Raw genomic sequence first — 20,413 nt, forward strand, 5'->3', positions numbered from 1 at the left:
CCTGGAAATAAATGTAGAATTCACTTCTGGCAGGGAAAACAGGAATTTCATTCAAATAATTCATCTATCATCCAGTTATTAATGGAAACACATGCTTACCCTTACCAGACAGGCTTGTATTAGGGCAACAATTACATGATTAAGTCACTTTAAAGCAGTCTGCACTCATAAATATATAAAGAACAGTCAGACACCACATTGATGTACAGCTTCATGCTGCCATATCCAGCTAAAGCGCTTTATTCATTTTTAAAAGACATGTTGGAGACATGGGAAACTTGTAGAATTTCGTTGGTTCTTTTTCATACATGTAAATATCTCTGGGCCGTGTCAATTTTAAGGCACACGATAAATTAAGAAGACGGAGAAGACAAACCGCCTTTCGGAGGACACACTCCACCCCAGAGGGATAGCTTTCAAATCCAATGGCTTACAGATACATTTTTTTTATTACAAAATAAAACACAGACCAAGACAAAAGAGGGTGACAGCTGGAAAACACACGCTCACACACACACAACGTAAAACGCAGAACAGTTTACATACATACATGTAAAATACTTTCTTGATGCATGACATGAACACAAACGAGGACACAAAGGTCTAAATTTTGTTTTGAAGGGCAAAAGTCACACTAGCCGCCTCTGTGTCAACACAAAGTCGCTGCTCTTTGGCTGTTTATGGCCACACAGATCACAAATGCATTTAATCAGTGTTTGATACTCAGACCTGTGTGTTTGTTTTTGATATAAATCCCTTCTGAGCGAGTGCTGCCAAGTCAAATCAATGTTTAATATGATGTGTGACAAAACAAGTTTATGTACACAAGAAAAAGTCACTTCCATCACCGTTCTGTGGTCTTGCTTCAGACTGTGTATATTTTGTGTGTGACGGCAACGAACACAAAAAAAAGTGTTGAAAATGAAGTTAAGACTATTGTTGATGCATAAACGACGACAAACGCTGCTGTGAGCACTGCAAATGAACAAACAAGAAAAAAGAGCTTCGTGCTTCAGTTAACAAAACATTGCCAGATACTGTAGAAACTTTCTGTGATTAAATCTTTTTTTTTTTTAATTAACCCACTTTCCTCTGTTTGTAGGAGCTGAGTGAAAAGCTCAGTGTTTGTGCAGATGTTGCAAACCGTTGAATGTCATATTAATCTCAAAGAACAGCCAGCCACAAACACAAAGGTCGTCCAAACAAAGGCTGGACTGAAAAAAAAAAAGAACGAGGGAGGTGGAATTACAGGAAGCCTACAACAACAGCTCACGTGGTGAATTCAGTTCAATAACAGTTTGAATTTACATGGCACTCAGTCGTGTCATACTCGCTGCTCTGCTGCTCTGTTTATAAATGCTGTTTTTCCACTGCACATTTTTCACATTAAAAACCTACTAATAAAGGGAAAGCTGGAAGACTTTTAATGTGAAAAACTGGCAGGAAGTTTTTTTCTTGATGGTAGCTCAATTTTAATTGTGAAATTAAAAAAAATTATAAGACAAAATTTAAAAAATGGAAAAAGTGGAATGTTTTGAATTAATTAATTAATAAAAGCAGAATTGCTGAAGCTCAGAGCAGCAGAGTGGTGAGTATGACCTATCATTATACTGAAACAGTATTGTGAGAAAGTATGTTCTGAATTTATCAACAACAGCAGCTAAACATGAAGGAAGTTTGGAGTTCTCATTACCTGGGAAACAGGAAATTAGGAATAAAAGCCTGTCTCTAATATGGGCCTGTTCAAATAAAGGTCAGGTTACTATCTGAGAATTTACAGTACGCAGCCATGGTGTCTTTTCTTAATACTACCACTGGAATAGTTTCACATTTTATTCAACTTATTCACTTTGTTACCAACAGTTGGATGAGAAGGTCGATAACTCTGTGTGTGTGTGAGAAACACAGAGCCAAGCCAGCTGTTTCCCCCTGTTTCAAGTCTTTATGCTAAGCTAAGCTAACAATCACCATCTGGCTGTAGCTCAAACTGTTCCTTTAAAATGGTTTTCCATATTATTACTATTATTAGACCTGACACTTTAACTTTTACATTTTTAATTTAGAAAAACTGTTTTTTTAAAGTATGAGATTAAAAGATCTGCTGAGGCAGACATTTTTCCTGCTAAATTAAATCAGGCAATGCTTAAATTGTAAAAGTAAAGATGATCCCCAGCAGATTAAAAAAGATAAAAAATAAAACCACACAGATGTGCAAATACTCAGTTTAGAAAACAATCAGGTAACCGTCTACAATGGCCTTATTTCAGTGTAACGGCAGGTATATTAACACATGGAAAAGACTGTTATCAAGCTACTCGCATCATATTTAACACAATATTCGTGCACTCACAGTTCTTCTCACGTGGTTAACACACACATCATTAAAGTGGAATAAAGCCAGCGTGCGGCTGTGTTACCAAAAACCCACGAGGGTAAAAAAATAAAATACGTCTCATCTCTTTGGCGACATCTTTCCCACCTGCTCTTCTTCAGAAACTCTGTCCCGAACATTTTTCATTTAAAAAAAAAATCAAATAAGAAACAATTACAAACAATCATTTGGCCAAGTCGGAGACCACACACATCTCTCTTATCTCTAGAACGCACCGTCTGCTCCGTCCAGCATCATTGTACATTATTTACAAACTTGTACAACATCATTCTTTACAGAAACTCGAGGCAGGAAACTAAAGAAGAAAATAAACTGTTATATTTTCTTCTATAAATATGGAATATAGACTTCCATAGCAGTATATATATATTGTTTTCTACGTGTTGTATATACTCCCTTTATTCAATCGCTCTCACTCACTGCTTAAAGGGGAGGTTTGCCTTGCGACTGATGTGGTTAAATGAAGATCTAAAGCTGCTTTTCTGTTTCCTTTTTTTTTAAAAGTTACAAGTGATGAAAAGAAAACGCACTGTAGAGTTAAGTGGAAGTGTATAATGTGGAAGTGTGGCGATATGATGATGACACTAATGATAGTGATGAAGACTTCCTGTTGCCATCTATAGCTGGTGATGCTTCGTCAGGCCGTCTTCACTCAGCTCATACCTGCAGGAGGGAGAGAGAGAAATATTTTTCTTTCAATGCTTCTTTTTCATCACAGCAGAACCGACGGCGGCAGCAGGAAACAGTGCCGTCTTTTCAGTTCCTTTTCACTTGTCCTTTCTCTATCTGTGCATTTGCACTGTGAATAAACAGCCTGAGCACAAGGTTTTTACAGTGAAGCAGCTGTAACTGCACACAGAGCTACAGCAGATCGGGGCAACTGAAAATCTGTAAAAGACACTTCAGAAGTGACTCACCATTGTGTCCAACCCTTGGTGATGTCCTCATGAGTCAAATCCACCAGAACCTGATGGAAAAACAACAAAAGATTTATTCAAAGTTTCTAACGCACGAGCAGATTATCACAAGGCAGAGGAAACAATCGCAATTCATTCTGGATAAAACACTGATGTAAAGACGTTTTCCTCTGTTTTAAGCAGCATCTATGAACAGGTCACCTTAAAACACAGACATTTTCTTTACAGTGTTAAAAATGAAGTGGAAAGATAAAGAGATAAAGACAAGAAAAGTCTGTACCTTTCCCAGAAGGCCTTTGTGTTTGGAGAGCAGACCTCCACCGTTCTTCACGGCGACATCCAGAGTCCGTCTGTGGAGCTCCACGAGGGAGACACTGAACTCAAACCTGAACAGACAGAGAGAGAGGAAGACAACAATCAACATGAAACACCGTGTTGGACAATAAAGTTATCTAAAAATAATACAAGAACAAGTTCAACTCACGTCTGATCATAAACGGGGTTGAGCATTTTCTTGTAAGTGTGAGTTTTCCTCCTGCCCGACCTCCGTTTGTCAGGCAGCAGGTAGAGGCGGACATACGGATCTGACCCATGATCAGTGAACGCTATCAGGTTTCTGTGGAGGAAAGCAAAAAGAAAACGCTGACCTCACACATCTAAAGTGTGTTTTCTGAAATAAACTCTTCTTTCTTCTTAGCTCGCACCTGCAGCTGTGAACGACCACGATGAGTTTGTTCCTCTGCGAGCTGTGTCTGACCGTCAGCTGGATCTCACCCAGCGGGAAATGACTGGGGCCTGAACCACTACAGAGAGAGAGAGAGGGTGGGGGGGTCAAAACCATTTCCAACACATCCAGCTACTGTGTCCCGCTGTTTAAGGAAATCACTTTTAAAAGTTTACACAGACTCTATGATTCTACTTAAACTTTAGTTGAATTTTGGCAAAAAAAACCTGCTGTAAAAGCATGAAACACAGAGTCAGGCACAGTTTGATCACTGGGTGAAGAGAAAAACTGACTGATGGACTGAATCTGGCTGACTGATAGATACTTTTGCAGCTGCTGGAGCCTCAGCTGCAGCTCCTGAGTAGCGTAGGGGTTGGAGATGTCTGATGCGATGCTGGGCGTCGGCTCCTTGCCTCCGGCCAGGTACTGCTGGGAGCCAGAGATGGCCAGGTTAGAGGTGCTCCTCCCGGTCTCCGCCAGGGTCTGACCCCCTCCTGCTGCTCCTCCTCCTCCTCCACCCTGCCCCAGGTCTGTGCTTCCAGGAGACCTAACGGGTTCCTCTGTCTCCCTCCGCCGGTTCAGCAGGTCCTGGGCCGACACAGAGGCAGAGCGAGGGATGTCGGAGGTGGAGGAAGGAGGCTTCGGGGACTCTGAGGAAACAGAGGGCCGCGGGGTCGGTCTGGAGGAGTCGGTCTTGCGGACCTGCACCAAGGACGGGGTGGAGTTTGAGGATGAAGAAGTGTCCTTATCCAGGCACAACACCTGCAATTAGACCAAAGATGTGGAGAAAATAACAGACAGGCTGATTATTTAACAAGTGAGAAGTTCTTCTCCAGGTCACTGAGACAACATCATCTGCAGGCTGTCGCCCTACCCGCAGAGCCATCTTCATCTTGAGGGTGCAGCTCGGTCCGGAGTTCGTGAGGGGGAAGCGCTGGTTCAGCGTCATGTCCTTTGCCTCCAGCAGGCGACTCAGAGGCACCGTGAGTGTCCCCAGCGAACAATCGTGTTTCTCATCCTTCACCTTAAGACACAAGGGCACAAAACATTGGCCGAGGGGTTGATGTCATTCACAGCTCATACATCTCAGATTTAAACGGCTTATAAACATGGAGACTGGAGCAGCAATGAAATGATCAGACGTTTAAACTTAGGCAAACATCTGTTTTGTTGCTAAAGAAGCTTCCATACCTCGACCTCCAACTCTTGGCTTTTGGGGTTGTGGATGAGGAAGCTGAAGTTCTCCTCCCACAGTGGTTCATTGGTCTTATATCTGGTCTGGAAACGGACACAACAGAGACAGTCCACAGAGAGGACGCTCAAAGACGCTTACTTGATTTTTAACAGGGGAAATTCTCTCCAAGCGTAATTTTCAAATGGGAATATTCACAAACATTATCCTGCATGAATGAATCGCCAGCAGTGGAAACGTGGGTCACGCTTTGGTCTCACCTTGCTCTCAAAGGATTTGTGTCCCACTCTGAACTGGACAAACGGACTGGGATCACTGGTCACTTTTTTACCGGACTGCAGAAGAAAAACAGGTTTTACAAACAAGAAAGAACCAATTGCTTTGGTAAAGATTCAGCTCACAGCAGTTTTAGAATCTTTTTACAAAAAATGAATCAAATAAAACATTTCTAAAAAAATATAATATACGGTTAAATGTTGTTCCAACATAGACATCAACACCAGGTGATAATATGTACAATCTGAACATTCAAAATTCTAACTTTGAGCTCATCCGGTGTTGTTTTTGATATCACATCTTTAACATGGTACCCCGTGCTACTTTTCACATTTTAGCATGTGATGGTAAAATGCGTCACTTTTACTGAGAAGGAATTAAGACGGAAAGTACATCAGGTAAAAACTGAAAAAAAAAAAAAAAAAAAAGACCCCGAACCATGAAAAACCTGCCAGATCAGAATGAAGGAAAAGATCAATTAAAAGGTTGAGAATTAAAAGGTTCAGTGTAAATGTACTTCAGACAACAATGCTGTTATTTACAACACACATTGTTAGACACTGTGCACAGTTTCAGCCAACAAACACGATTAGTAGAGTTTGTTAATGTTTTCACTTTCGCTGCAGCAACAAGTGAGTGTTAACTCAATTACCTTGAGATTTCTCAGCAGGAGTCAGAGTTACAGAGTTACCTGTCACACCTGCAGGGTGGGCAGACTTTTAAAGTGCACTCTGATATTCTCCAAACTTCCTCTTCAACTCACAGTCATGTTTGAAAAACATGAGCAGTAAGACGTGAGGAAAGTTTGAGGGATTTGGTGGAAAAAAAATAAATCCTTATTTATCTTCCTGGACATAAAGTGGGGTCCAAAAGTACTTTTCACATTGAAACCACAAAACAGTTAAAAAGATGAACTTTCTTTTTAAAAGTTCACGTCTTTATAAACATGTTGAGTCACTTTTGTGACCTTTGGTTCTAAATTTAAGTATCTGGTCCCATGTGTGAATGACTTTTTGTAACAACAGAAGAAAGCAGCCAGAGGAAGGTGAGAAAAGTTTGACGTTCTCTACGTGAAAACTTTTTCTCCGAACTCACTTCAAACTGCAGTGTCCAAAAGTTTGTGGACACCGTCCACAACTGACTGGACTGCTGGTCTGGGGCTGTTTTCCATCGTTTGGCCTCTTAGGTCCAAACGAAACCTCAGCATTACGGACTCTGATGTTTTAGACAACAGTGTTCTTCCACCCTTCGTTTTGCCTGTTTGTGTTTGGCCCTTTCCTGTTTCAACTCCATCACATATGGGGATAATGTTCAGTGTCCACATACTTTTGGCCACACAGTTTGAATATGAGTTGCATGTGTGAACACATGTCACTGTGTTTCCTCTGCATTCTTCCTCTGAGCGATGTGGGCGTGCTTCGTTTCTGTGTCGTTACCTTGATGGCCTTACTGACCGAGGCCTTCTTCAGCCCCGCTTGGTTGAACTCTAACGGATTGCGCTTTGATTTTCCCCCAGGGACAAGGCAGGAGAGAGCAAACACACGCACGCGCACGCACACACACACACACCGGGTTATTAGGGAAAAGAGGAGCATGCAGGGAGGAGGAGGAGGAGGAGGAGGAAGACCAGAACACACCAGCACCGCCGTCATCGCCAAACATCGCGATGCAGCACAACACAAGACAAACAGAGAGACAACATGAACGGTCACATGGTTAATGTCATTCCCCAATTAAACCTGGACATGAGGTCACAACTAGAGTCCGACCAATAACGGATTTATGAAGCCAAATGTTGACATACATTTAAAAACAAAACTAGTAAAACTTTATTAGACTGTAAGTTCAGAAGGGAAAAATCAGAAGCATGTAAGACATTTCTAATTCACCATGTCTTTTTGGATCTTCGCCAATGTTTATGCCATAAACCGATGTTAGTATTAAAAAAAAATACTGGTTGGACTCTAGTGAAAATACCACAACACTAAACAGGAGTCAGTAATTAAAATGGAGAGGAGTGATAAAAGGAAATCAGAGAGGAGGAATCACTGTGATCCAAAAGAAGCCGAGATGGTTTTATGATGTGATGATAACTGGGGAACATTTATATGTTCATATTGATAGAAAATCATCTGATAACATAAGAGCAGACTCCTTCTCTTGCAGAAGGACAACACAGCTGAGGCACAATGCCACCCTACAGTGCAAATTCTGACTTTCAGTTCACAACCTATTGACCTGGCAGTACAACAGAATATAACACCAGGTTCTTATTCCTTTTCCACTGCAGGAGAAAAGTCTTCAACAATAAGGAGTCTCTTCTTCTTGGACTCGTGGTGTCTCAGGGAAACTTCCTCAGCAGGACGAGTGTAAAAAGTCTTCTTAAGAGCAGATGGGGTGGCCTTATAATCAGGGTTGTCCTCTATCTGGGGTAAATGTTGCATTTGTCATGTGCAGTGGAAATGCAAGGCACCACTGTCCTGATGCTTAAAGCTAATACCAAACGCCTGACAAGCTCTCAGAGTTAGAGCTATGGAAAGCACCGAGTTAGGGGTATTTACGTTCCTGCGGTGTTCGCAGTAAGAACACGAGAAAGGCAGGTTTAAATGTTACGTCACTGTGTCTGAAAGGACACGCGTGACCTCTGTGATAAACTCTGACATTAGAAAAATACAATATGAAACATTAAAACTGCAGAATATCCATGAGTGAATATTTTGAGGTGTGGACATGAAGTGGGATTAAACTGTTGTTCCTTCATGTTCCTCGGGTCATCTTTGATCTAACGTGGATAAAAGGGTCTGAAGACTCCGTCTTGATCGTGTCAGATCAGCGACAGGATCAGAGATCACCCTTTTTAGAGAATACACAGACATGATGACGAGAAAAGTTTAATTACAGAGGCGTTAACTCATCACTGCCCCCTGGTGGCACACAACACAAACAGCTTTGTTTTAAGCCGACATTCACCTCGGCTAAAACTTTTCCTGTCAAAAAGTCTGTGCGTTCCTGAAAATATTCATCAAAGCCACTTCGGTTTTTCATGGAACAGTAACCAGAAAACCGGTTCACACACAGTGGGCTTGAACATGAAGGATGGAGGGAAGCAATCCACTGAGAATTCACCGTCCCTGCTCTAAAAATGTAAACAATATCACACTGATTCGGCTGAAGCCGTTTTAACGTCTCTGAGAGATGGGAACACGAAACACGTACAAACCTGTTTACTGTTCGTATTTTTTTGAAAAAGGTTTTAAAAAATATTTTGTTAACTAAAGTATTAAGGACTAAAAATGGATTCATCAACTAAAACTGGATTAAATTATTTCTCTGTGACCAAAACAAGACTGAAGTATAAAAGTATTTGTTGACTCATTTGTTGACTCAAAAAATATGATTAACGCTCACATGGACTTTTGATCTCAAGACAAAGACTAAGACTAAATTTAACAATAGACGAGTACACAGAGTAAGACCTAATCAATTTATGATAGCATACATTAAAAAGTATTGATTGTTTTAATCTTTTCTAGCCTCCAGTGCTTTGCTGAGAGGCAGAAAATCACCAGCATCCTGAGATGTTACAGCCATCGATGCAGAGGACGAGCAGTGGCAAGGTTCATTTGATTGGACACACTGTCTCCGCTTTCCAGGACATCACCCATGTGATGAAGCTCGATTAGCGGAAACAACGAACGATGTGTCAACTAATCCTGTGAGATTAATAACTGCTTATGAAGGAAAACGACAGAGGAAGGATGCGTTTGATGGTCGTGAAACATTAGCCCTCACAGCTGCTCGCTAATTTATCTGATCATGTTCCACAGCATTGTAATCTGCCCAACTCCAACAAATAACATTACAAAAAAAAAACCAAACAAACAAACAAAAAAACAAACAATGATATTAGAGAATATTCAACCAGTGCATTATTAGGGAATCATGCTCATGAGGCAAACATTTAAAAACCTTCGCTTAAATCCAAACACAAGCAAAAGTAACAAAAAAAAACACATGACCTGTTTAGCAGAGGTATTCACACCTTGGCATTCTCCAAACTACGCTAGGATGCAGTAAAAACAGCCAGCGGACTCACAAATAAGGTCCTATAGAGAGAGGCCGTGTTCTCGCAAAACACGAGGCCCGCCGCCCGCCTCTCCTTTAAATAGCCCGAGCCCAAGTTCCCCTCGAAGACGCTCTTCAGAGGGGGGAGGAGGTGAGGAGGAGAGAGGAGAAGAAGCAGAGAAGAAGAGGAGGCTGAAAAGAGGAAGGTGAGACCTGCACTAACAGAGGTTTGACCACCGACATAAAGTTCTTTATACTAGAAAAGACTGTTCTGTATCAGACGAGACACACTTAAAGCTTAATGTCTGTTTTTATCTTCTTTGGATAATGGAAGGATGAGGTATCAATAAATGTTCCACACACAACACAAAAAAAAAAAAAAAATCATCCACTTGATATGAAAGGTATAAAAACAACAAAGCCATACGTTTCCTTTTTAGGAAATGAAAAACACCCGCATTTACGATTCTTGTTCTCGTCTTTTACTTCCTGCAAAGCGCCGTCGCTGTCCCGTTCATTAAGCTTTAAGACTTTCTGAATCCCTGCAGCGTCTGTTTAGTGATCAGCAGCTCATTAACCACATCCTCCTCATGTTTTAATGGTAAGGAAGCAGCTATACAGTAAATCTCAGCTGTTTTCAGTCTGATTATTTTGATCTGTTGACTTCTGAGAAGAATCTATAAATAACTGCTGATGGTCGGAGACGTTGGACCGGACTGACTCACCGGCAGGTTTCTGGCCGAATCCAGGAAGATGATGAGCAGCGCAGACGACAGGCCGTCGTTGGCTTGACCGCGTTCGGCTCTGATGCTCGTCAGTGCCTTAAAAACAAGAGGCATCGTGACTGGTCGGTAACTGGCCTGAGGTCAGAGGTCAGCTACGCAATAACGGTTCCTGCAAGTGAAGCCTGTACCTGGTCCAGCTTCTCAGGCGTGGGCAGCAGAGACAACCACTCCAGTTTGAGGTGCACCTTCCCTGTGGCCACATCGTCCAACACAAACCACTGAAGACAAAGACACGTTCGTTGTTGGGATCAGTGTTTGAATATGCAACAGCAGTTTCCAGCTGCACAGTGGACGCGATGCATAATTCAATTCTATAAAATATATACAAGAGCTGAAGATTTGAGAGCAGCTCAGTGGGGAGAAGGTGCAGGTGATTACCTCATCGACCCTCTGTTCCTTCTGCAGCTCGGACAGGTCCATCATCAGACTGAAAAACAAGTCACAAAGAACTCAAAACTTTCAGCGAAGGCATGTCAACGAGGCAGACACACACACACACACACACACACAGCGTGGCTGTCTCTAACACAACGGAGAGTTAATGGGCTCTGGTGGGAAATTAAAGTCAGTCACGCGGCGCTGCACTCATTAAACACCTCTGAGAATTCAGGGTGAAAGCACTGATCGCTTTCAGGGGCGCTGTCCTTTGATGAAGCTCTGCTATCAGATAACTCGAGTGTGAAATCCTATTATGTACAGTGGAAACTCTTATTTAAAAAAAGTGCCTTTACTTACACAAAATATTTAGAAATCATCAGCCGTAAGAGATAGAAGTGCCGTGTTTGTGTTTTTAGTGCGAGTAGCAGGCAACACTACAGAAGCAGTACCTTCCCAGAAAGTCGTCTTTATCAGGGTCTTCATCAAACAGCTCAATCCCCAGATTCGGTCCTGAGTGATCGTACACCAAGGCCTGAAAGCACAGACACACACACTTCACACAGGGCTGGTGCACACTCGACAGTAACAGACTGAACAGGACCGTGTGACCGTCCCCGTTCAGGCTGGTGGCACAGATCCTCCTTCAGACCGCGTCACTTACCTCGTACACTTCGTTCCACTTTGGGTTGACAGTCTCGTGGATGACTTTGCTCTGGAAGAGCTGCGTCCCGACCTGGATGACTCCATACGGGTCTGACTTGCCTTTGATCAGCCCTCCCAGGAACTTGTCTTTACCCAGCAAGTCCTGGGCTTCGAGGAAGTGGATTCTCAGGACACCCTGAGGAGACAGACGAGTAACAGAGCAGAAGCTGAGGATGGTTGAACATCTCTGAAATGATTTCATACTTTAGTGAACGTAGAGAAGTTATTTAACAATAGAAAATTAACCTCAGGTAAACTGAAAAAGGGGAAACAGTGTTGAGGACTAAAAAAAGACTGGGGTAAGTTAGCCGATTCCCCGCCTCCACCTAAAGAACAGGATGTATAGTTTTATTCAAAGTAAAGATTTTGCTTTAATGAGGTTTACAATGGAAATAAGAGCTCCAGCGTTTTTCAGAACTGAAAGACCACGGAGCTCTAAGATGGAAACATAAGTCAGTGGTGAAGGGAGTAAGAGCAGGAGGCACTGGAGAGACGAGCAGGCCTCATAGACAGCTACACGAGTTAGCTTCAAGCTAATCTGAACTTGCAGTGCCTGGACAGGATGTGTGTGTGTGTGTGTGTGTGTGTTTTCTGTTACCTTGGGCACGGGGAAGCGTAGCTGGGCCAGCTGGGCCTCTCCCACCAGAGGGATTTTGATTGCGTTGGGCAGGACCAGTTGGCTGTAGATGATGTCCTGGATGATGTTGTCACATAAACCACTGAGAGAAGAGGATGGAGGAAGAGAAGGAGAGAAGAAAGAAGGAGAGCAGGAAGAGAACGAAGGACAAAGACAGGGAATTTATTTTTTGGAAAAATGTTTGTAAGTCAGCAGGTTTTCTCGTGCTCTGCAGGATCACACTGCTGAGTGTGTTCATACCTGCAGCTGTCTATATGTCCACACACATGTTTCACGTGTGTCAACAAGTTCACTCATGCACACACACACACACACACTGTGCTCTTCTCTGGTTCCAGAAACAATTTACGTAAGATTCACGTGTTGATATCGTAGCAGCTTCCTCACTGATCCCAACAGGAAACAACATGTATGTACACTGAGACGACAGTAAACCCAGGCTGCAGCTGGTGTTTAGCCAGGAAGACATATGATACCCTCACAGTAGTGTGGTCAATGTAAGTGTGTGATCCACGTTTAGTTTTTGGATTATCCAGAGGAACACAGACACTTTTCCAAGACAGAGAAACTAGAAACTAAATTAAAGTCCTGATGTGTTGTGACAGAGACATGCATCTTTTTTTTAGCTGTTAGAAACTATTTTACACACTATTTTACTTTTTCCTCTTCAGATCAATGAATATGTTTATTATAGGCCACACTACATTAACATTTCCTCTAGAGGGCAGCAGCATCCAGCATTAAAACACAGCTGTATCGCTTTCCTTCACCTAACTTTACTCCACCCCCCTCTGACAGAGCTGATCCTGGGGATGATTTATACAGGAATTTCATGTGATTGCACAGTTGATTTTAGCGTTGACATGCTGATTCCTGGTCTGCTCGCTTACCAATCACATAACTGCAACCAGATGAGAGTTGGATTTTGCAATGCTGCCGCCTGTCCCGTTACTAAAACACCCACTGTGTTTCCACATATCCCATCATGCCTTTAAAAGGAGCTTACTTTGGTATTAGGTGTGTGTGTGTGTTTGTGTGTAATTTATATTTCACACACACACACAAAATGACCTCAGGTTTTCCTGCTGTTTCAGGGAAAAAAATGCAAATAATCACTGAGGAAATGTGAGACACACACAGGAAGAGAGCAGCGAGGGTGGGGTCAGGGCAGGCCTGAAGCTCGATCACAGCAGAAACACCCACAGCCTCTGATGTTTTCCCACAAACTCGTCAAACAAGGAAAGCTGCATTTCACAAGGCGGAGTCTTGTTAAAAACCGCAGCTAGTTTCTCTGCAGAAAACAAACAGTGAACCAGCAGAAAACAGCAACAGGTCAATGTGGAGGAATAACCACACCACCAGGCAGAGTGGTAACAGCACTGTGCAGGTGGCGGGGGCAGGGGTGTTACCCAACTTTAGGCTGTTAAATGCTTAATAGTTCTTGTTCTAAGTTTAAACTGGGCTTTTTTTTTCTATAAATGAAAAACAAAAGATTAAAACTAATGGATGAAAGTTTAATAAAAAGAAAAAAGTCAAGCAGGTTCAATGAATGACAATGTCAACCTGTCGGTCCCCACGTCATGCATCTTAATAACCTCACCAACACCACAACTTCAATAACCAATACCACGTCCAGACCCGGTAAAGACACAGAGCAGAACAAAACCAAGAGGGAAAGCACATGAAGTTATCAAGTTTTAAACTACTAACTTTTCAGTGTGCATTTTTCTGTCAAACTGCAAACATCCCTATTCTTTCTTCTCCACGACAGAGTGAACAAGAGTCAGATGGATGCTGCAAATGTATTTTCCACTTTCATATGAAACAAAGAACTTTGGAATAAAAAACAGAAGACTGCTGCATCTTTCTCAAGATCGACGAGGCATTAAAAGAGCAAAGTCCTGGAAAGTCCTGTCTGGAAATGCTTCTCCCAAATCCACCCAACATCACATCTCCGTCTGCAGCAGCTCTCCTTTCATAATAACGTTACTAAAAATACCAACACTTAGCGGGCAAAAATAAAGGTCTTAATCCATTCTGTGATCCTGGTGCTTAATGTAATGGTTTCAGCAGCAGAGTCTGAAAGTCTGATAGGCCGCTCTGGCTGCGTGTCCGCTGGGACCGTCTCTTCAAAGCACCAGCATCATTTTCTCATTATACCGAACGGGAAGGATGTGCTTCTGCATGCTCCAAATATCACTCTGATTTTAGTTTTCCTACTGACGAGGGTTCAGAGTGGAAAAAAAAAAAAAAAATCTATTTCCTGTTTGCTGAAATACGGCACTAAGGTTAGTAAAAGGTTTCCACTGAGAAGACTGAGTTATGTTTTATATTTCAGCTCATAGATCTGAATAAACAGAAAAAGGCCACTGGGAAAAGCTGAACCATGGAAGTATAATGAGAACTACGCAATATGGCCCCATTCACTCACATACACTCATGTCACGCAGATTTTACAGTGACATGATTTTACAACTAACAAACACTAATGGATTTATAATCCAAAAAACAAGAACAATAATAACTGACCTTGTAAGCTGGTCAAAGTTACTTGTCTGCAGTTTTAATGGCAGTCTCAGGGACAGTACCACAGGCCACCAGGGGAAATTACGAGCCTCACTCTGTGCCATATTTGGTTCCACTAACATTTCCATTAGCTCAACAGAAAAACTCAAAGCTTCTTAAATGGAAAACAGAAGAAAGGAGAGACTCTTCATTTTTTTTTTCTTGGGTATGAAAATAAAAAAGATGTAGACGCCAACTTAGCTGGTAAAGATATTTCGGAACAGTTACTTGTGGTTTAAGACAAATGACATACAATAAACTAACAGAATTATATTAGGCGTGTCTGTGTTGATCAGTTTCCTGCAATGACAAATTATCATATCAGTGAGTGAGTCGCACAGAGAAATAAAACATGTTGGGTGACTGGCTCTCTGTATGCAGTTTCATTTGAATCAGAAATTTGAATTCATACACTCCAAAGTCCTTTCAGGCTCTGATAGTATGCACAGTGTTTCAGTTAGAGCCCGTGAAACTGAGCCAAATATCTTCATCCAGTCTGAAATGAGGGGGATCGTATGTTCAGACGGCAGAGGAGGAAATAAAAGTCTTTATACCTGAATAATGACCTTTGACCTCTAACCGCAGAGTGATCAGAGGTCAAAGGTAAGAGGCGGTAAAAGCTACCTTTAAACTTGTGTGTGTGTGTGTGTCTGTGTGTGTCTGTGTGTGTGTGTGTCTGTGTGTGTCTGTGTGTGTGTGTGTGTGTGTGTGTGTGTGTGTGTCTGTGTGTGTCTGTGTGTGTGTGTGTCTGTGTGTGTCTGTGTGTGTCTGTGTGTGTCTGTGTGTGTGTACGGTGTCTGTGCTTTGCAAAACACTTTATTTTAGTCAGCTGTGATCCAAGCATTGGATGTCCACAGTGTGTGGGAGCACGTCCACATGGAGACAAAATAGAAACAGTCATGATGACATCATGTCTCTATTGCACGCACACGCACACGCACACACACACACACACACACACACACACAGCTGCTGCTCTCTCTAATAGCCAGCTAGCTCCCTGAGGAACTGTGTGAAGCCACCTGGTCATGATTATCAAAGGAATTTGGATGTGTGTGTGTGTGTGTGTGTGTGTGTGTGTGTGTGTGTGTCTGTGTGTGTGTGAGTGTGAGTGTGTCTCTTAACTACTGATTACTGATTAATTCACAGACAACAGCGAATAACTCACACATACAAATGCAAATAAATTACTTGAAGATAAAAACACATGCACGCTGTCAGATCTCAGTCCCACCACTTCACACACAGTCACTTACTTGACACCGGGAATGTCCAGCATGTTTGTGAGTCCTGTCCAATTGATGTCCAGCAACTGAAAGACAGAGGAAATATAAATTAGACAATGAAAAAAAATATCAGCAGAAATATCTCATTTAAATCAAAGGTTTCTGTATGGTGAGTTGAAATTCTACAACAATCTCTGTGAGACTCTCCCAGTTTTCCCAGCACTGAGCTCTTCTTCTACACTTTACCTGCTCCTCACTGTCAGAGACAACCACAGACCAGGAGCCAAACTCTGATTCAATTGACCCAGTAATTAATACAACAGGGCGGACTGGGTTAGCCTTCAAACAGACAGGAAGTGTGTGAGGGAGGTATTTCATCTGTCTTTGGAAATTACATTACATTTAGAAAATAATCAGCTGTGAGACGCTACAATAACAAGGTCATTTTAAGGGACTGTAAACGAAATATATTTTCATCACCACCAGAAAAGGAGAATATTTAACCGCTGATGGAACATTATGGCAAGAGATCCACAGTGAATGAAGAGCCGGAGTAAAGTTCAAACATTTGGCTTTTATAAGACATACCACCTCCTTTTTCTTTTTGCTCTTTTTAAATAGCCACCTCCAAATTTAGTGTGTAAAAATGTTGTGTAGGTTCTATTTTTCGAGTTAAGCTGCTAACGTTGAGCCTTTCAGTTGTTCAAGTTCAGAAAGAACAAACTGTATGTATGAAAAGATTTAATGGTAACACGTATAAAGGGGATGCTGCTCTCCACCATGGTGTTATTCACGTTATAAGTCGCCCATAATTATGTGCAAATCATCATCATTATGTGCACAGATGATGAAACCCGGCGCTGCAGGCAGCAACTTGTTCTGCACACAGTTGCAAACTTCACAACGGAATCACAAAGGCATGTGAACCAGGATCCTCATATTCAGAACGGGAGCTTAACCTGGTTTTCTAACCCAGTTGTGAGGCTTATACTCTTGAACATGAAACTGGGTTACCTGGGTAACGGGAATCACAGCACGCGCATCTGACACACCCTGACGTCAAACTGAATACCGTGCTTCCTGCTGCTGTCGTATCAGACAAACCATAAACTAGCAAAAGCAGCACAGCAGTGATTTCTGTAGTAGTAGGTATACGAGGAAAGGCAAGTCGCAGGAATAAATCTAGTAATGGGATTAATGATGAAGGCAGAAAACCCCTTTTTTGAAAACGGGGAATCAATCAATCCCACGATTGGAGCTGAGGTGGAGACTGTAAGCAGTGAGAGCCAGGCCTGAGGGAGGCAGGCTGAGACAGGAAGGCTCTTTGTCCCGATCATCGGGCCAATTCGATTTTCCCAGAGTAAACAGATCAGTCAGGATCGAGGAGCAGAAGCATCTGTTTTACACGGCGAACCGGTCTCAGCCTGCAGCCTGTTCCTGCAGCAGATGTGGACCGACTGCTGGTCAGTGTTCAAACATCACACCCACACACACAGTGGCTCACACACTGTACCGTTTAGTTCACCAGAGTCGTGCTCAAAATAACACCAGTCCACTGACCATTAAAGCAGTGTGAGCTGATGTCAGTGCGAATGTGTATCAAAATATATCACTGACAATGTAAGGCAGACGTTTGTGTGTTTGAGTGTGAGTCAGAGAGAGAAGGATTGTGTATTTGTGTGTGTGTGTGTGTGTGTGTGTGTGTGTGTGTGTGTCAGTATGTCTGAGATTAAGAGTGACCGCAAAGCTGAAAAAGGTTATGAAAGAAGCTTAAAATGTCAAACGCTGGAAGCTGTTTTTACAGCTGAGGCAAGTGAAGAGCAGTGAGGAAAACTGACGCATGAAACTAAAATATCAACGTTGTAAAGAAATATTGTGATTATAAACGTGTAACGTTTAATTACATTTTAAAATCTAAGCAATATTAAACGAGCTGCATGTGGAACATGGGTAGATTATAAGGAAAAGTCTGTTCTAAATCTAAGGTGTAAGCCAGCACATGTCAGATAACTTAGATTTTTCATTTCTGCCGTATGAACATTACCAGAGAGAAAACTGGACCAAAGAGAAGGTAAAGAGAAAACTAAAGAGATTTATTAAGGAGATTATTTAAATCTTTATGGCATTGAAGAGCCATTTATGCTGTCTTCATCACATAATGAGCAGTGATGTGTTTGGCAGTGTAATGGGCAAGAACAAGATGTTTAACAAGGAAGTGTTTACAGAAGCATGAAGAAACGCTGAATGTGAGGCGGGAAACCTTCATGAACCTCAGCAGCACTAAATGTTAAGAACTACTTCTATAAAGACAAGACACCGCCTGCCCTTCAGTGTTTTTTCTTTCTCCCTGTGATTTATAATATTTCTACAGACTCCTTCCAATTATCCATGTGCAGTGCAGCTATTCAGAGCCGTGGGATTGTGGTCTTTTATCTGAGTGCGTTCACCAGTGTGAGACTGTTTTCGTGTGTGTCAAAGACAAAGAAGGGGAACATGGTTGTGTTGTTTCTTTTCTACGTGCAAACGATAAAGAAGTTTTTTTTGTTGCTGCTTTGATATGACCAATTTAACATCATTTTGTTGAAATAGCTTGTTAACGCTAACATGCTAACTGCATGTAGGTACAATGTTTGAAAAGTCACTGTGACCCATGGTGTCTGCAACATTAATGTCTGCACAAAATTTCATGGTAAATCAAATAGTTATATTAGATATTTCAGCCTGGAACGAAGCCGTCGGGGTAGAAATAAGCTGGTCGATGCTGAGTGACACCAACACTTCCTGATGAGCCACACTGTCAGAACACAGCTGTCAGTCTGCAGCCAGGCAACCGGCCACAACGCGTGGGAGGAACAGGATGGAGAAACACCATCGACAACCAACCGAACACCACCAACTTTAAGCTGTGGCTGATGACTTAGTCGACTGCTGCAGCGGCTGTGGCAGGTAACCAAGCAACAGTTAGAGGTTTCAGTAGGAGTGTAGTAGAGTTTTCCTACTTATGTTAGGATTGGACAATATGATGCTATACTACATAATGAAACAACAGAGGTTTGTCCACGGGTACAGATTTTTCTTCACTGTTTATACTAAAAAGATCAAACTGCAATAAAAAAACCTGAAAAAAAAACCTTTCAGGAGGAGAAGGGAATATTTTCCGATCTCTTTTTGAGGCTTTTGATGGGGATTCTTTGCCTGTGGGTGCCAGGTATCAAAGCGCAAATCTGCAAGATTAAATGTGTTGAGGAACAGGAAGGAAGACAGCAGTCAGGGAGAAGGAACGCACTGATAAAGCTGCACTGAAGCTAAGCGGCGTTCAGGAAGACTGAGTGCTATGGTTCACAGAACAAGCAGAGCCATATTCCTTCAGAGCCAAACAGTAAGGGTTAAGTGATGGGTGGATGCTGATGATGTTACAGCAACACGTCTGCGTGTCATTACAGCAAACTCATTAAAGATCAGACAAATCAGACAAAGAGCTCAGTCCACAAGTCCAGAGGGTGGACATTTGGATTCAGCTGCAGTCTGAGGATGAGGTTAAAGGTCAAACGTCAAGTTACTCACTGGTCTCTTGAGGAAAAAGACAGACAGGGCACCGATCAGAGGCATGTCACCCAGCAGCGGCTCCATCACCACTCTCATCACTCCATGAAGCTGGACAGGGAACAAAAAACACACACACACAACATTATGATACAATATGAATTTGTATCTCACTGAAATTTGTGCTCATTGCCTTTTCAGATGTATTTAAAGTGGTCTGTTATCGCTATGTCTGCTGTGAGGTGTGTCAGACAGCAAGAAGAGCCCCAACCTATCTTTACTTGTGACCTCCCATCACCTGCATGAAACGTCTGTCTCCACAGAAACGTGGAGACAGACTTCCGGGATCAGGAATGTCAACAAACATGTGATGGTCATGGAGGTGTCATAGATGTTTAAGTAAGAAAAACGGTGTTGGAACAGTAAAGCTCCCAACCCATAAATTTCAACAAGAATTTAGCTTCAGGCTACATAACTGGCTGATCCATCCTGTGAATGCACATAATCATAAAAGCAGCAGCCTCGTGGATGTTTCTGAACGACCCATGTTTGCACTCATCTACGTGCTGGTGGTGGTCCAACACACGGTCCAACACATGTAACATGTCAGACTGTTTCCCCTGTTGGATCATGCCATTATTGCTCTGATCCTTTACAGTGTGATCTCAGCACTATGTTATAATATGCTTGTTTATCCTGTTTTGTAACTCCACCCTCGTGTTACAATGCAATTTGAAACGCATGAACAAGACCAGGCTCTTCAGCATTTGGCTGTGTCCACTAATTCTAAGGCTGCGCTGACATTACAAAACCACTGTGGTGCTATGAGTCATAAGGAGAGAAAATCTGGGACTTGAATCCATCAACAATGCAAAAGTCCTAATGTGAAAATGTGAAAATTGCAGCAGAGGCAAAAAAAAACTGGTGCGGGTCGAAGTCGGTGAAATCACAGACGTAGCTGATGATTCTTGAGAAATGTTATGTGAGTATTTCCCCTCAGAGCTTTTCATT

General features: G+C 42.2%; 1 protein-coding gene across 4 annotated transcripts in view; it reads right to left on the reverse strand.

Moving 5' to 3' along the window:
- Nucleotides 1-2,210: 2,210 nt before the first annotated feature.
- esyt2a (extended synaptotagmin-like protein 2a) overlaps nucleotides 2,211-20,413 on the reverse strand; it is a 33,055-nt gene continuing 14,852 nt past the window's right edge. For 2 of the 4 annotated variants that reach the window (XM_041054555.1, XM_041054556.1), the window contains exons 7-24: nucleotides 19,424-19,513; nucleotides 15,890-15,945; nucleotides 12,030-12,150; nucleotides 11,391-11,567; nucleotides 11,179-11,261; nucleotides 10,730-10,778; nucleotides 10,480-10,569; nucleotides 10,292-10,387; nucleotides 9,598-9,699; nucleotides 5,486-5,560; nucleotides 5,225-5,311; nucleotides 4,908-5,057; nucleotides 4,359-4,795; nucleotides 4,014-4,112; nucleotides 3,794-3,925; nucleotides 3,590-3,695; nucleotides 3,310-3,359; nucleotides 2,211-3,055 (exon numbers count right to left, since the gene is read on the reverse strand). In XM_041054555.1, the coding sequence (XP_040910489.1) occupies nucleotides 3,010-3,055; nucleotides 3,310-3,359; nucleotides 3,590-3,695; nucleotides 3,794-3,925; nucleotides 4,014-4,112; nucleotides 4,359-4,795; nucleotides 4,908-5,057; nucleotides 5,225-5,311; nucleotides 5,486-5,560; nucleotides 9,598-9,699; nucleotides 10,292-10,387; nucleotides 10,480-10,569; nucleotides 10,730-10,778; nucleotides 11,179-11,261; nucleotides 11,391-11,567; nucleotides 12,030-12,150; nucleotides 15,890-15,945; nucleotides 19,424-19,513 (2,046 nt within the window). In that variant the 3' untranslated portion in view covers nucleotides 2,211-3,009. Of the gene's footprint in view, nucleotides 3,056-3,309; nucleotides 3,360-3,589; nucleotides 3,696-3,793; nucleotides 3,926-4,013; nucleotides 4,113-4,358; nucleotides 4,796-4,907; nucleotides 5,058-5,224; nucleotides 5,312-5,485; nucleotides 5,561-6,937; nucleotides 7,001-9,597; nucleotides 9,700-10,291; nucleotides 10,388-10,479; nucleotides 10,570-10,729; nucleotides 10,779-11,178; nucleotides 11,262-11,390; nucleotides 11,568-12,029; nucleotides 12,151-15,889; nucleotides 15,946-19,423; nucleotides 19,514-20,413 lie in introns of all 4 variants that reach the window. The other 2 variants (XM_041054557.1, XM_041054558.1) reach the window with 2 other exon arrangements.

This window comes from Toxotes jaculatrix, chromosome 14 (genome assembly GCF_017976425.1).
Source record: "Toxotes jaculatrix isolate fToxJac2 chromosome 14, fToxJac2.pri, whole genome shotgun sequence".
Lineage (NCBI taxonomy): Eukaryota > Metazoa > Chordata > Actinopteri > Toxotidae > Toxotes > Toxotes jaculatrix.